The sequence below is a fragment of the Scyliorhinus torazame genome, chromosome 11, assembly GCF_047496885.1.
Source record: "Scyliorhinus torazame isolate Kashiwa2021f chromosome 11, sScyTor2.1, whole genome shotgun sequence".
In the NCBI taxonomy this organism is placed as follows: Eukaryota; Metazoa; Chordata; class Chondrichthyes; order Carcharhiniformes; family Scyliorhinidae; genus Scyliorhinus; species Scyliorhinus torazame.
Window position 1 is genome coordinate 59,364,917 of NC_092717.1, and position 16,717 is coordinate 59,381,633.

General features: G+C 46.4%; 1 protein-coding gene across 34 annotated transcripts in view; it reads right to left on the minus strand.

The window, feature by feature from the left end:
- lrrfip2 (leucine rich repeat (in FLII) interacting protein 2) overlaps window positions 1-16,717 on the minus strand; it is a 299,977-nt gene that overhangs the window by 192,921 nt on the left and 90,339 nt on the right. For all 34 annotated transcript variants that reach the window (XM_072467326.1, XM_072467352.1, XM_072467351.1 and 31 more), the window contains one exon: window positions 16,253-16,339. In XM_072467326.1, the coding sequence (XP_072323427.1) occupies window positions 16,253-16,339 (87 nt within the window). The remainder of the gene's footprint in view (window positions 1-16,252; window positions 16,340-16,717) is intronic.

The following is a 16,717-nucleotide window of genomic DNA, read 5'->3' on the forward strand; positions in this document are numbered from 1 at the left end:
ATAAGGGGCTGAATTCACCCCCACCACCACCCCCCCGCCCCGTGTGTGGGAGAAGCGTCAGGGCGCCGCGCGAGTCCCGCCACGCCGCACCGGCACCGCACGCGATTCTCCCACCCCCCCAAACCGGCGCGGCGAGAATCACGGCTGGCCGCTGGGAGAATCGCCGCTCGCCGTTTGTAATGGGCGAGCGGCGATTCTCCGGCCCAGATGGGCCGAGCAGCCTGCCCAACACAACGGCTTCCCACCGGCGCCGTCCACACCTGGTCGCTGCCGGCAGGAACAGCGCGGGAACGCTGGGGGGCTGGGGGGCGGGGGGGGGGGGGGGGGCCTCAAAAGGGGTCTGACCCGTGATCGGTGCCCACCGATCGGCAGGCCGGCCTCTCTGAAGGAGAACCTCCTTTCCTCCGCCGCCCCGCAAGATCCATCCAACATCTTCTTGCGGGGCGGCCTCGGGGAGGACGTCAACCACGAGCGGCGTCGCATCACATACGTGCGCCGGGCCTTGGCGCCCTGTAAAAGACGCCGGCCACGTCTTTTACAGGGCGCCAAGGCCCGGCGCACGTAAATGATGCGACGCCGCTCGTAGCCCCCCAGGGGCGGGAGAGTAGGGGGCTGGGAGCGGCCTCCGACGCCGGAGTGAAACACTCCGGTTTTCACTCCGGCGTCAGGACTCAGTCTCCCGATTGGAGAATTGCGCCCAAGATGATAACAAATAGGAACAGGAATACTCCTCAAAACCCTTTGAGCCTGCTTCACCAGTCACCAGAGTCATTGCTGATCTGACTGTGGCCTCAATTTCATTTCCTGCCTGTTCTCCATAATCATCTACTCTCCTTAGTTCACAAGAATCTATCCATCTCATTCACAGCCTTGAATATATTAGATGTCACAGGCTCCACAACTTCAAAGTTTCACTAGCTCCAAAGAGAAATTCCGCATCTCAGCCTTAAATGGGCAATCCTTTATTCTGAAACTCTGCTCCTTAGTTCTTGATTCCCCCATGAGGGGATGCGTCCACTCACATTTACCCTGTCAAGCCCCCTCAGAATGTCATGTTTCAATAAGATCACCTCTCGCTCTAAATTCCAGAGTATAAGCCCAACAATGAATATCCCTTCATCCCAGGAATCAATCTAGTCAACCTTCCTTGAACTGCCTCCTTAGGAAAGTACATCAGATCACACCAATGGTTCGTGCAATTGTAGCAAGATATCCCTATTTGTATACTTCACCCCCCCCCCCCCCTTGCAATAAAGGCCAACATTCTATTTACCTTCCTCATGTGTCCTCCTCCCAACTTGCATTTCCGTTGATCTTACATTGCCAGCAAATAATAATAATCTTTATTAGTGTCACAAGTAGGCTTACATTAACACTGCAATGAAGTTACTGTGAAAATCCCCGAGTCGCCGCACTCCAGCGCCTGTTCAGGTACACAGAGGGAGAATTCAGAATGTCCAATTCACCGAACAAGCACGTCTTTTGGGACTTGTGGGAGGAAACCGGAGCACCCGGAGGAAACCCATGCAGACGTGGGAAGAACGTGCAGACTCTGTACAGACAGTTACCCAAGCAAGGAATCGAACCCGGGTCCCTGGTGCCATGAAGCAACAGTGCTAATCACTGTCCTACCGGGCCGCCCATTTTGGCTACAGTACGCTTGGGACAGAATTCTCCCATCTGGGAGCAAGTCCCTTGTTGGTGCAGGGATGGAAAGTGTTTCCCACTGCGGAGACAGATGGGAATCCATCCCATATCTTCAAGTCCCAACCTCATTAATTATGCATCAGGCGCCATATTCCGATAGGGGCTCGACTGCACGCATCCCACCATCATATATGGATACTACATTTTAAGGGCACCCACCCAGTGACCCACCATTGTAGAAAGAAGATGGATCCTGGTCGCGCCTTCATCAGCACCCATTAGCTGGATGCAAGTCAGTTTCACGACAGCCAGCAGCTGGTTTCCTGATATGCCCCAGCAGGCAACAGCACAAGATCCTGGGGGAAACTCACACCGGTGTAAAAATGACCTTTGGGCCCCCTGTTGAATCCTCCCTGCCCACCATTGACCCTGCCAGCGGGGGCTTGGGAGAATTCCACCCTTTGTCTCACTTTCCAAATCATCAATGAAGATTGTAAATATGTGAGACCCCACCCTGCAACATCCCACTAATTAGTATGCCAACCTGAAAATCATCCTAACTCTGCTTTCCGTTCTTTAGCCATTCCTCTACCCTACTAATCTTTTTTTATGTGAAATGAAATGAAATGAAAATCGCTTATTGTCACAAGTTGGCTTCAAATGAAGTTACTGTGAAAAGCCCCTAGTCGCCACATTCCGGCACCTGTTTGGGGAGGCTGGTACGGGAATTGAACCGTGCTGCTGGCCTGCCTTGGTCTGCTTTCAAAGCCAGGAATTTAGCCCTGTGCTAGACCAGCCCTTGGTCACACCATATCAAATGCCATTTGGAAATCCAAACACACCACATCTACTGGCTCCTATTTATTCCTCAAGAACACAAATAAATATTTCAAACACAATTTTCCTTTCATAAAATAGTGTTGACTCTGCCTAATTGTAACATGGGACGGGATTCTCAGCTTCATGACGCCGGAAGCGAGAAACGCAACCGACCAGAGAACCGTAAGAAATAAAGGGGGGAAAAACATTTTTTGTGCCTGGTGTCAATTCTGACGCCATGCTCAGGTTTGAGCCATGCACCGGCGGATCATTGCAAAACCGTCATTTGCATGGATTTAAATTTCATTAACAACTTGGACACTTCGCCATCCCGCGCGAAGTGTTGACGCCGTCGTAAACGCGTTTCTCGACGGCGTCACCATGGCTTCAGGAGCAGCAATTCTGACCCCTACAGGTGGCCAGCACAGCACTGGAACGACCCTCGCCGCTCCAGCTGCTGACCCCCGGCGTCAGATGGGTGCCGCGGGTCCACGCATGCGCAGTGGGGCCGGCGCCAATGCTCACATGCACAGTGGCTCACTTCTCCGCACTGGCACCCCGAGAGGCCGGCCCGCCGATCGGTAGGCCCCGTTCGCGGGCCAGGCCACAGCGGAGGCCCCACCCCCGCCCCCCCCCGGGTCAGATCCCCCTTCCCCGCCACTAGGCTGCCCCCAGATGCATCCAAGCCGAGGTCCCACCGCGTAAGAGGTGTGGACTGTGCCGGCGGGACTCGGCTTTTTTAGCGTGGCCGCTCGGCCCATCCCGGGCCGAGCATCGCCTTGGTGGTGGGGGGGGGGGCCTGTAGAGCGGCCCCTGACCGGCGGACTGGCGTCGGGGCCGCGTGGCATGATTCGCGCCGGTCCCGGTGATTCTCCGGCCTGGCCCCGGGATGAAAGAATCCCGCCCCTCTGCAATGTTCTGCTCCTCTTAGGCAGAAGTCACGCGGAAACAAATTAGTATGAGTATTTACAAGTGGGGCCCGAGATCCCTGGCTGCAGAGAGGGAATGAGAGGCTCAAGAACTCTGAAAAAGCCTCAAAAATGTTCCAGCTTGCTGGGAAATGGCTGCTCCAAATGGGGATAGTAGTGGGGAATAATTTGATGCTAAGTTTGGGCTGTGGTGTCCCTCTGGGGATTGGGTGGCCTGGCAGCCATTGCTGCAGTATGTGATTTAAATGCACTCCTTTGCTGCTGCTTAAAGGCCCCTGGTTGCTCACACTGCTGAGTGTTGCTTGTGCCTGTTGAATGCTCAGAAAACCACTGGTCATCTGGGAACCCACCCAGGCCACCCCTATGGACACCCTCGAAACCCAGCTGTTTCATCAAGGGGGTGAGTTTAATCAAGGACCAACCAGGTGTTTGACAGAAGCGCTGTTCCACTGTAGCGGAAGCAGGTGATCAGTAGATTTAACCCCAACCAAAGGACACCTGCACCGTGGCCTTCGGAACCTTCCCTGGTTCTCAGCCCCTCTCATGGCAGAGGCCTCATCAATGACCCCCAACCCTCAGGATCACCATCTGTCTCCGCCTGGTGAGGCTGGCAGCGCTGACTGCCTCCTCGGTCACCTCCATCCTCGGGGATTTTCACAGTAACTTCATTGCAGTGTTAATATAAGCCTACTTGTGACACTAATAAAGATTATTATTATCCAGGTGCTATGCAGGAGAGCAGGCTTGAGTGTGCAGCCCACCCTGGGGAAGAGGGTGTCCCTCCTTTCCTCACAGGGAGCTGTGGGTCCACCTTGGACTCCCAAACTTGGGGTGTAGGCCTTCTGTGAGTCATCTGGCCTCCTTCTTGTATGTTCTATGTTCATGGCTGCAGTGAGTGCGTTATAAAAACAGTTCCAGCTGTCTGGCTTTTTGGTGTTAATCTGGCCCCAGGGGTTACAATGCCCACCAGGCCAGGAATTGCTCTCAATTTGCACTGGAAGAGTGCTGGCCCCTTTGCATGTCCTGACTCGCTTACCGAACAGAGGTGCGAATCGCATGTTATTCAGTCCCGGCAGGAACACTTAGTCTTCCAAATGGAGAATTCTGGCCGCGATTTTCCAGATGTCCTGTTACTACTTCAACAATAACAGATTACAAAATTTTCCGAATCACAAATGTAGGGGTACAGTTTCCCGCTTTGCCTCCCTCCTTTCTTGAATACGAGGTGTCCTGATTATGCTTTTCTGCTTAGGTCCTCCCTCCTTTCTTAAATGGGTGTTATGATCGTGGTTTTCCAATCTGGCCTTATGAATGTCATCTGCATAGATCAGGTTAGATGTGGATACTTGATGCAAAAATGGCCAATTATAATCTCCCACTCTGACTATTCTTAGCTAGAAAAGATCATGAACCAGATTCATAATAACAAACGAGGTATCGAAATTATACACTCTGATACTCAGGATGCTGAACCACATCTAGACGAAACAACAACTGTTAGCCAAAAGAAAGTGAGTTGCAAGGAGATTCAGCTTCCTCAAGCCAAATCTGTGGGCTTAGTGACACAATTACTCACTCATTTTGAAAAGCCACAGAATAACCGCCGTAAAAAATGGAAAGTTATCACACCAGTACAGGATGCTCATCTGATATAGGAGACTGAATAGATGAAACTTTATTCCATTCAGAATGTTATAATTCGCCCAAATTAGCTGCTGTACCGAAGGGAAGTACTTCATTTTCCCACTTTTAAAATCCCTCACTTTCAGCACAGATTTACCCAATAAATAGGATATTAAAAACTGTGGTTTTCATCTCTTAGAAGTCAGAATGTGCACACATTCTCACACTCCTAAACAACCTGCTTATGGACTGATCTGGTCTTTTCACGCATCTCCTCTACTGAGTAGTACTGCACTCCTGTATGCTTCACCCGATGCCTGTCTATGTACTTACATTGCGTATTTTATGTTTGCGCTATGTATTTACTTTTCATAACGGAATGATCTGTCTGAGCTGCACACAGAACAATACTTTTCACTGTAACTCGGTACACGGGACAATAAACAAATCCAACTGCATCCAACATCAGTGTAATATGTGCAGGTGGGAAAGAAGAACTCTTCATTTTTATTTTCTCAACACAAAAATTAGGGGTGAAATTCTCCCGAAACGGCGCGATGTCCGCCGACTGGCGCCCAAAACACGCCAATCAGACGGGCATCGCGCCGCCCAAAGGTGCGGAATGCTCCGCATCTTTGGGGGCCGAGCCCCAACATTGAGGGGCTGGGCCGACGCCGGAGGAATTTCCGCCCCGCCAGCTGGCGGAAACGGCCTTTGTTGCCCCGCCAGCTGACGCGGAAATGACATCTCAGGGCGGCGCATGCGCGGGAGCGTCAGCGGCCGCTGACAGTTTCCCACGCATGCGCAGTGGAGGGAGTCTCTTCCGCCTCCGCCATGGTGGAGACCGTGGCGGAGGCGGAAGGGAAATAGTGCCCCCACGGCACAGGCCCGCCCGCGGATCGGTGGGCCCCGATCGCGGGCCAGGCCACCGTGGGGGCACCCCCTGGGGCCAGATCGCCCCGCGCCCCCCCAGGACCCCGGAGCCCGCCCACGCCGCCTTGTCCCGCCGTTCAAAAGGTGGTTTAATCCACGCCGGCGGGACAAGCAATTTATCGGCAGGACTTCGGCCCATCCGGGCCGGAGAATCCAGCGGGGGGGCCCGCCAACCGGCACGGCCCAATTCCCGCCGAATATCCGGTACCGGAGACTTCGGCAACCGGCGGGGGCGGGATTCACGGCAGCCCCCGGCGATTCTCCAACCCGGCGGGGGGTGGGAGAATGACGCCCATGATCTGAGGAATGAAATTTAAGAGTGTGGAAGTATTTGTGCACAAAACGGTACCATCTGTGCTCTACTATTCTAAGACATGGCAGGGAGCAGTCTGCAGTAATTAGGAAAAGGAGGCTACAACCGATTCATCTTCCCAAGTGTTCAACATGAAGATTTGAGTTCCATACCGAGTACTTGCTTGCTTGAAGCAGAGTCCTTTTAAAACAAATCAGATTAGCAGATCCACATGATATGACATGGCAGGACCTGATTTTAAGTATACAGCACACAGCTTAGATGCACTGCATTTTCCTTAAGAGGCACTAATTGTTACGCAGGTGAGGAACACAGCAAGATTTGCTGATCAGCCAAATGATGTAGTGGCATTTATTTCCAGCCAATCTAAAATTATTTCAACAAAAAAAGCCAGCGTTTTAATCTGCAACCAATTAACAAACTGCAACAAACCCATCTAATATGAGAACACACAGGAATGAACCAATTATAGTACAAACAATTTATTGTTAAAAAGTCAAATTTAGATTAAAGAAAGAATTATGAAGGAAACTAAAAATAAAAGCAGTTTAGACATTCTATGGTATGGTATTCACAATAAAACAACAGTCAGAACCTGATAAAAATCACATCATTATCAGCAATCATTTCATAACAAGCCTCAATTTACCATAAACAATCTTGGATCAAGTTAGTGGTAGCGGCAGGGAAGGTCTGATATTCTTTATCAGCTGACAAGCTGTTCTAGATTTTAAAAATTGCATTTAACTCCAATGAGGAGATGATAAAATCGAAAAATAATCTAATCAGAACGTTAAGTAAGAGAACTAGTCATGCTTGCTCCATCATTTAATAAAACCACAGCTGAGCCTCGATGATGACGCCCCTTTCCTGCCCAATCCCGCAATGCTCAATTGCTTTCAAGTGCAAATATCCATTAACCTCGGTTAAGATGAGTGTGAGGTCAGGTGTAATGCCTGGATCTGGTATGTCTGTCTTGTGGGGACCATGAATTGGATTCAATTTGAATTGTTTTTTGGAGCAGGCAAGGAGCTGGATTAGGGATTTGCCCCTGTCCACACTCTGAGCTCTGGCTTTGTAACTCTGATAAAGTAATTTAAAATCAATAACTCAGTTCATCCATAGTTCTCTGGGCTAAAGAATTCCAAAGGCGTGCAACCCTTTGAATGAAGAGATTTATTTTGTTCCCAGTTGGAAATCAGCTTTATGTACACTCAGAAATAGAATTATAAAATTGTTGCAGCACAAATAAGGTCATTGGTCCATCAGGCCCATGCCAGCTCTCTGCAAAAGCAACTCAGCCGGTCTCACTGCCTGGACTTTCCCCTCAACCCCAAAATATTGTTCCCTTCTTTAAAGTCCAGATCACATCTTTTGCCCCCACACTCATGCACCTCCTAACCATTTGCTACATAAACATAACATTTAAGAAGTATGTTGATGCACACTTGCTATGCCAAGGCATACAAGGCTATAGGCTAAGTGCTGGAAAATAAGATTAGAATACTTTGGTGGCTGTTTTTGACTGGCGCAGACACGATGGGCCGAAGGGCCTTTTCTATGCTGTAGACCTCTATGACTCTATAAAATATGTACCCTTTGGTTCTTTGACCATTCACCAATATCTTCTGGTTCTCTACCTTTCCACCCATGGCAACAGTTTCTCCCACTTACTTATGACTTTGAATCCACGTATCAAATCTTTTCTCAACCGTCTCTTCTCGAAGTCGAACAACTCCAGTTTCTCGAATCTAGCCTCAACTCCCGGAACCATTCTTATAGCTGTTTTCTGCGGCCTCTCTAATATGTTCACATCCTTCTTCAAACGTGATGCCTAGAATTGGATTCAATACTCCAGTTGAGGCCAACCCAGTTGTTTTTGCGCGATTCATCATGAGCAGAATACAAAAACAAGGATGTTATGAAGCCCAGGATCTTGTATGCCTCATCAACATATCCTGCTACCTTCAATGATTAATGCACATGTTCCCTAGGTTCCTCTACTCCTACATCCCCTTGAGAATTGTACCCTTCATTTTCTGTTATCAGTCCACATTTGACACCATCACTTCACACTTCTCTGCATTAATTTTATCTGCCACGGTTTCCTTCCACCATTCAATCTATGTCTTCTTGAAGCCCACCTCTGTCCTTCTAACAGTTCACAATAATTCCAAGTTTCATCTCATCCGCAAATTTTGAAATTGTGCTTTGCATAGCTAACTCTAGATCATTAATGTAGATCAAAAGAAACTAATCCCAATACCAGCCATTGGGCAATTCCACTTTATGCTTTCCACCAGTCTGAAAAAACAACCATTCACTACTACTCGGTTTCCCATCACTCAACCAACTTCTTTTTTTAATGCTGTCACTAGCCCTTCTCATCCATGGGCTCTAGCTCGGTTGACAAGTATGTGGCATTTAATCATTTATCCAAATCCAACTTTGCTATCTCACCAAAAACACAAGTTAAACAACCCTGCCAAGGCTGGCTTTCCGATCCGACTTCTTAACTTTGCTCTGGATTATTGTTTCTAAAAGCTTTTCATCCGAGGTTAAACTGATTGACCTCTAGTTGCTTATCACTGCACTCTTTTTGAACAAAGATCTGATATTTTCAATTCCGTATTCCTCTGGCACCACAATTCTATTTCAGGAGGAATGGAAGACAATGGTCAGTACCTCCACAATTTTCACCCTTACTTTCCTCAGTATCCTCAGATGCAATACCTCCACCATATCAATGTTTAGCCCATCCAAAGATGTGCAGATTAGGTGGACTGGGGGTTGCGGGGAAAGGGCAGAGGAGTGGGCCGAGGAGAGTGCATTTTCGGAGGGTCGGTGCAGACTCAATGAGCTGAATGGCCTTCTTCTGCACTGTCAGGATTCTATGCCAGTTGCTTTAACAAGAATTCAGATGCACTCTTATTCTTGGTCAGGAAGATGCCAGGTACTCATTTAGTACCTCAGCCATTCCCTTCACTTCCATGCATAAACCTCCTTTTTGGTCCCAGATCAACACAACTTTATACACAACCATTTGTTATTTATATAGAAGACTTTTGAATTCACTTAGCTATCAGCTGCCTGTCTCTTCTCATGCTTTTTTATGGCACCTCATTGCTTTTTTCAATTCCCCTCTGAACTTTCTGGGCGGGATTCTCCACTCCCACGCCGAAGTGGCCGCGCCGTAGTGAATGCCGTCGAGGTTCACGAAGGCGCGGTACGGCCCCGGCCCCGACCGATTCAGGCCCTGACAATGGGTCAGTATCGGGGCCGCGTCATCTATCCGCGCCAGGCCTTGTCGCCCGCGTAAAAGTGACGCCGCATAGATGACGCGGCTGGCGCCGCATAACAGACGTCATCTCTTAGTCCGCCCCGCAAGAAGATGGCGGACGGATCTTGCGGGACCGCGGAAGGAAGGAGGTCCTCCTTCAGAGACGACGGCCCAGCAATCGGTGGGTACTGATCGCGGGCCACCCCACATTTCAGGTGACGCCCGGTGCAGGATCCCCCTCGCCCCCCACAGGCCGCCCCCCCAGCGTTCACGCACCGCCCATGACTTCAGCGACCAGGTGTGGACGGCGCCGGGGGGAACCCGCCGTTTTGGCCTGGCCGCTCGGCCCATCCGGGCCTCAGAATAGCGGGGGTGCCAGAGAATCGCCATTTTCGGTGTCTCCGGCGATTCTCCGGCCTGCGAACCTCGACCGGGCCGTTCCCGCCGCTTGGGAGAATCGCGGGAGGGCGTCGGACCGGCGTCCCCGGAAATTTTGGCGGCCCAGGCGATTCTCCCAACCGGCGTGGGAGTGGAGAATCGCGCCCTCTATATTCAGCCTGGTTCTCTGTCATATGCATCTTCTCTCTTTCATCCGGATCTCCATTTCTTTTGTCATCCAGGGAGCTCTGACTTAATTTGTCCTCATTTTCTCTCTCAAGCGAATATACCTCTACTGTACCGGAGCCATCTCATCTTTGAAGGCAGTCCATTGTTCGATTACAACCTGTCTGTCGAGATTCGAGTCTCCTCGTTCTGGGTCATATTTGTATTCACCCCACTGAAACTGGTCTTCCTTCAATTAATTTTCACTCTGGATTTCTCCCCCTCCCATTCCATTGTGAACCTAAACCTCATGTGATGACTGTAGGAATTTCAGGTATGTTGTATTATAGATATTTGGTGCAGTAAGGGTTAAAAGCCTGGGTTAGTGTGTGTGTGAGACTGATGGAGTAGTGTTTTTTAAAACTCCTGGTTCAAAAGGCAAGTATGTTTTTGGAGCCATGGGAGCATCAAGGCATCGTAAAAATCTTGGACAATGCAGTTGTTTGGATTGAGGGAACTCTTTGTGGAGTTCATTAGATTTCAGCTTGGTAAGTTGATGTAAGTATCAGGAGGAGCTACGATGTTAGGCACTTTGCAGAAAAGCTGTTCTGTTGAGTTTTAGATGTAGATGTGAGCAGAAGTCAAGCATCTCAGTTCAGTTAAAATATATGTCTGTATTTAGAGTAGCAGTTTCTTTCCAAGCAGTTCAGAAGAGTGTAATTAGGTGAGCTGAAACAAGCTGAAGCAGCTGCTGAAGAAATACAGCCAAAGTGTATGCATGGTTCTGTCAGGATTCAGATCTTTTCTTTAAAGCAGTATGAAAAGTTCTCTCTTTCTCAAAGAACATCTTTGTAAAGCAGGTATAAAGACAGCTAACTGCATTTAGAGAGAGCTGAGATGTGTTTATGTTGTTTGAGTAGGAATATAGATAGCAGATAAGGGTTACTGTATTCGCTGTATTAATTAGAATTGCTTAAGGGTTAATTGTAAGCTATTTTCAGGTGTGCTGTTAAAGATATTTTAATACTGTGTTTGCAATAATGTTTGTTTTAATATAAAATATCTCTATTTCTTCATGAAATCAGTCCTGGAGCGAGGTATTCTTTCTTCTCACTCTTACAAAATAAAAATAAAATATTGGGGTTTCTGTCCAGTATCCTAAACTGTATTGTGAAATTAGGATAATCAGGAAGAAATCAATATTTTTAAGAAAGTTCTTTGTTGAGTTAAAGCATTTTGGATTTTGATAGACTTCAATTATCGTCAGGTTATGGGAAACTGGTGCAGACCAGGTTATTGCCATAGTTATTTCTCAAAAGTTTACAAACCTAAGCCTCTTAAAAAGGCTCTGTGAGGTTTAAGGTTTATAGAAAAACATTCTATTCCAATAGGTGATTTCAACAAATCTTCACTTGAGCCTTCCAAAATAGTTTAGTTTGAAACAAATATGATGAAAATACACAGGTGCTATTTTATCCTAGCTGTGGGAAGTTAGCCTACCAGGCTATCCATCAAAGCATTTGTCACAACCATTGCAGTGTAGTAGTGTCGGGCTCCGACAGTTCAAGTCAGTAAACTAAGCACTATTCTGTCCTACTGATTCAACTGTGCAGATTTAATTATGTGTTGACAGGCCAGAGTTGCAAAATAAAAACAGGAGGTTACAGATTCCTAACCGTACCCAGTGAGTTTAATTATGATGTAGAGTCAACGTATTATAAATAATTATTTCTTACTGAAGACATAGGAACCCTCAGTCACTCAAACCTGTTCTGCAATGTAATTGGGTTCTAGGTGATCTATATTTCGACTCCAATTATCCATTCCTTGGTCATGAAAATTTCTATTGACACAGCATCCAAGATTTTTTGGGGGGTTTGGGGAAAGAGTTATTTTTTTTCTATGAAGAACAAATGCATCTTTATTTCAATCACAAATGGCCAAAATCTAACTTGACAATCATTCCCCTCTTCACCTACCGAAATGAACAGTTTCCCTGTATTATTTTGAATTCCCTGATCATTTTAAAATTTGTATCATCCTTCAACCTTATAACCTCAAGGAATGACAAGCCAAGTTTATGCAATCTGTAACATTTTAATTCTTTAGATCCCGGTATCATTCTGCTGAATCTTTGCGGTTCCCCTCTTCAAGGCCAACATATATAGAACATACAGGGCAGAAGGAGGCCATTCGGCCCATCGAGTCTGCACCGACCCACTTAAGCCCTCACTTCCACCCTATCCCCGTAACCCAATAACCCCTCCTAACCTTTTTGGACAGTAAGGGCAATTTAGCATGGCCAATCCACCTAACCTACACGTCTTTGGACTGTGGGAGGAAACCGGAGCACCCGGAGAAAACCCACGCAAACACGGGGATAATGTGCAGACTCCGCACAGACAGTGAACCAGCAGGGGAATCGAACCTGGGACCCTGGCGCTGTGAAGCCACAGTGCTATCCACTTGTGCTACCGTGCTGCCCACCATATCCTTTCTGAGCTGAGGTGCAGAGCTCAAAAATGAACACAGTATACCAGAAAGGGTCCAACTAAGGACCTGTACAACTGATGCACCACTTACTCTGCATTGTATTCCATTCCTCTTGAAATAATGGCCAACAAGTGCAGCACGATGGCGCAGTGGGTTAGCCCTGCTGCCTCACGGCGCTGAGGTCCCAGGTTCGATCCCGGCTCTGGGTCACTGCCCGTCTGGAGTTTGCACATTCTCCCCGTGTTTGCGTGGGTTTCGCCCCCACAACCCAAAAGATGTGCAGGCTAGGTGGATTGGCCATGCTAAATTGCCCCTTAATTGGAAAAATAAATTGGGTACTCAAAATTTATATTAAAAAAAGAAATAATGGCCAACATTCCAGTAACCTGTGTCATAGCACTGTACCCATGCATCAGTTTTTAGTGATCGGTGCACATAAATTTGAAGTTTTTCATCTCTCGCCACTCAAAAACATTCTAATTTGTTTTTCCCTGATGCAAACTAAATGACTTCTGGGGTTCCAATTACCTATTACAGTATTTGTATAGGTCAACAGTTGGGCAGTTTTGTGTGGATCCATGATATCCACAGCAATTTTCATGAAACATGCCAGCTGATTTCTGGTCCATTTGTTTCATGTCAGGGTCACAGATGCAAATAATCAAAGTGAACAAATATTTAACTTTAAGCACACACGACAACAAGAACACAAGAATTATGAGTAGGCCTTCCAGCTCCTCAAACCGACTCCATCATTGAAGAAGATCATTGCTAATTCAATTGTAGACCCAACACCACTTTCATATCTGTCCCTCCCACAACACGCATCTCCCCTGATGATCAGAAATGAAATCAAATCCAATTTGAATATATTCAGAGACCCTGCCTCCACTGCTCTCCAGGAAAGAGAATACCACAGACTAACAATGCTCAAGAGAAGATAATAATCCTCATCTTGGTCTTAAATGGGAAACACTGAATTTTTAAACTGTGTCCCTTTGTTCCAGACACCTCCACAAGGTGCATCTGCTCAGCATCTACCCTGTAAGGTCCCCTCAGGACTCTGAATGTTTCAACCAGTCATTTTGCATTGTTGTAAATTCCACTGATCCCTGCAGCACTGCACTAGTTTAAATCTGCCAACCCAAAAGTGACCCATTAACCCTTCTCTTTGCTTCCTGTTAGCTAACCAATCTTCTATCTGTGCTGATATGAACAAAGACAAGTAAGCACAGGAACAGGCCCTTCGGCCCTCTAAACTCACCCCACACCATGAGATTGTATTTTAGAATAGAATCATAGAATCTCTACAGTGCAGGAGGCTACTTGGCCCATCGAGTCTGCACCGACCCTTGAAAAGAGTACCCCACCTAGGCCCAAGCACCAACTCTATCCTCATAACCCACTAACCCCACTTAACCTTTTGGACACTAAGAGGTAATTTAGCATGGCTAATCCACCTAATCTGCACATCTCTGGACTGTGGAAGGAAACCCACGCAGGCACAGAGAGAAAGTGCAAACTCCACAGTCACCTGAGGTCAGAATTGAATCCGGGTTCCTGGTGCTGTGCTAACCGTACCGCCCATTTTGTGAAGTAACTTTTGACGTGGCATATTATCAAATGCCTTTTGGAAATCAACGTCCACCACATGCATAGGTTCGCTTTATCCGCCTTGCTTGCTACTTCTTCAAAAAGAAACTCTTAATAAATTAGTGAAGCATGTTTTCCCGTTTAAAAAAAACCATGTTGACTGCCTTATTTTATGATTTTCTGAATATCCTGTGATTAACTTCTTAATAATAGATTCTAGCATTGTCCCCATGACAGATGTTGAGCTACCTGGCCCTTAATTTCCTGCTTTCGGTCTATCTACCCTCTCTCCATGCCCCATGTTTCTTCAGTGACACATTTGCAATTTTCCAATCCACTGGGACTTTTCAAGGATACTGGGAATTATGGAATACCACAACACTCAAGACCCCAGGATGCAGGCATGTGATCTTGGAGACCTGTCCGCCTTTAGTTTCAACAGTTTCCAAGAAACCTTCCTGAATAATGGTGATAGTTTTAAGTTCCGCCCTCCCTTTTACCTCTCGATTTTTAAATTTTCTTGGAAAAACGTTTGTGTCTTCTCCGTTACAGATAGACACAAAATATCTGTTTAACGAGTCTGCCTTCACCTTGTTTCCCATGGTTAATTCCCCAGTCTCAGCCTCTAAGGGACCAACGCACTTTAGAAAGAGCACCTGAATAATACAATACAACACAGCAAACATTTAACTGAACACAATTCATCAGGAAAGGCTAACCCAGTTATTATGGTCACAACTACAAGAAACTATACAAATATTTACATACAGAAACCTCAAGTTGACAGTGCACATTAATGGACACAAGTTGGTCAAACGATAGTAGTAATAGATACAAGTGAACATGGTTCGACCACAAAAAAAGTCAGCTGCAATGCTGACCTTCCAAATATAAAGTTATTTAATCACAATACAGTGAAATATGCCAACGAATAAACACAAGGGACTTTAGGCACAAGCCTGAAAATTCTCTCTTGTTTCAGGTGCAGAAATCAGACTTTTTAGTAGATGGTGAAGAGGTGAAATTATGCCATACATACTTTTTTCAATGTATCCAAACAAAAGACAAGAACTTAAAAAGGAGAAATAGGTCAGTCATTCATTCAACCTATCAAAGCTGTTTCTTGGTATCGTGAGGAAAGGATTCCCTCAGTGATGGGTCACCAATGACATATTATTAGAAGGAACATTCAATTAGGCAAGTCAAAACCCATTTTTGATAGCTGATGTAAGGATTGTTCCATATATGTTTTCTACCATTTATAAAATGATAGCTTGTTTCTAAAGCTTGCCCAACAAGATAAAACATGATATTTTGTGTCATGTGTACAGACTGGAAGAACATTATGGTCAAGTTGAGGTGTTAGCAGCAATTTATAATGGAAAGTGATTTCACAAGGCCGGTGAAAGCAGCGACTCGAATATTGCTCAAAGCCTTGCTGCTGATATCCATAAATGGTACTGCTGCAATTAAACCAGCCCTAACAGTATTGCACCTTCTCAGTAACTGCAAATTTAAGGTGTTAAAATATAACATATGCACAGGTTTGAACTTTAAATTATTCCCTGTTTATGTTGCATTTCCAGATCTACTGAGATTGCAATGCACTAGTTGGTGATGAAACAATTCTTATGCTGCAAATGTTCAAGTGCACACAAGAGTCTCCAATAGTTACAAGCCAATTCTCACAACCACAGTTAATTTCATGCTGCCTATTACCAGTACTCAGTGGGAGGAAAGTAAGGTCTAAAGCCAAAACTCACAACTTAGATCTTTGTTAACCTCACATGTGCTGCTACAAGTAAACTGGAAAGACTTGTTAGAGACATCAATGATGACATCCTTATCGGTTCCTCACATTGACAAATTTTCCTGCAAGCGCAAACAAGATCATGTACGCAAGAGCTTGCAGTTCTAGTTTAAACAGGGAACCTTTGTCTTCCCCATCTCACAGCATTAGTACTTCACTTTTACTTGATGCGACTGACTGAAGTTCACTACCCATTTTCATTAGTCATTACATCCTTCTTTCCTCCAGCACCCAAAAAACACAGCTTCCCAAACTTGATTTGCTCGTACCTCTTTCTGTTGTCGTTCCAGTTCTTTCATACGGATATCTCGTGCCTCTGCTCGGGCTGCCCGCTTAGCTGCAAGCCTGGCCTCGGCCTACAAAAGTAAATTAAAATTAGTTATCACTATTCAGTGGTATAAACAAATATTAGGCTACAAGTCAAAGTCAAGCAGGAAAAATAAGCACACTTTGTCTGATATAATGAATGATCTATTCACACCAAAAGCAGTTTCCAGGATGTCTAAAATTTCATGGCAGACTTTCAATTCCTAACTTTTTTTGAAATTCGTTCAGGGGATGTGGGTGTCGCCAGCTGGGCCAGCATTTATTGCCCATCCCTAATTGCCTTTGGGCTGAATTTCAGAGAGCATTTAAGAGTCAAAATACATTGCTGTGAGTCTGGAGTCACATGTAGGCCAGACCAGGTAAGGATGGCAGATTTCCTTCCCTAAAAGGGCATTAGTGAACCAGAT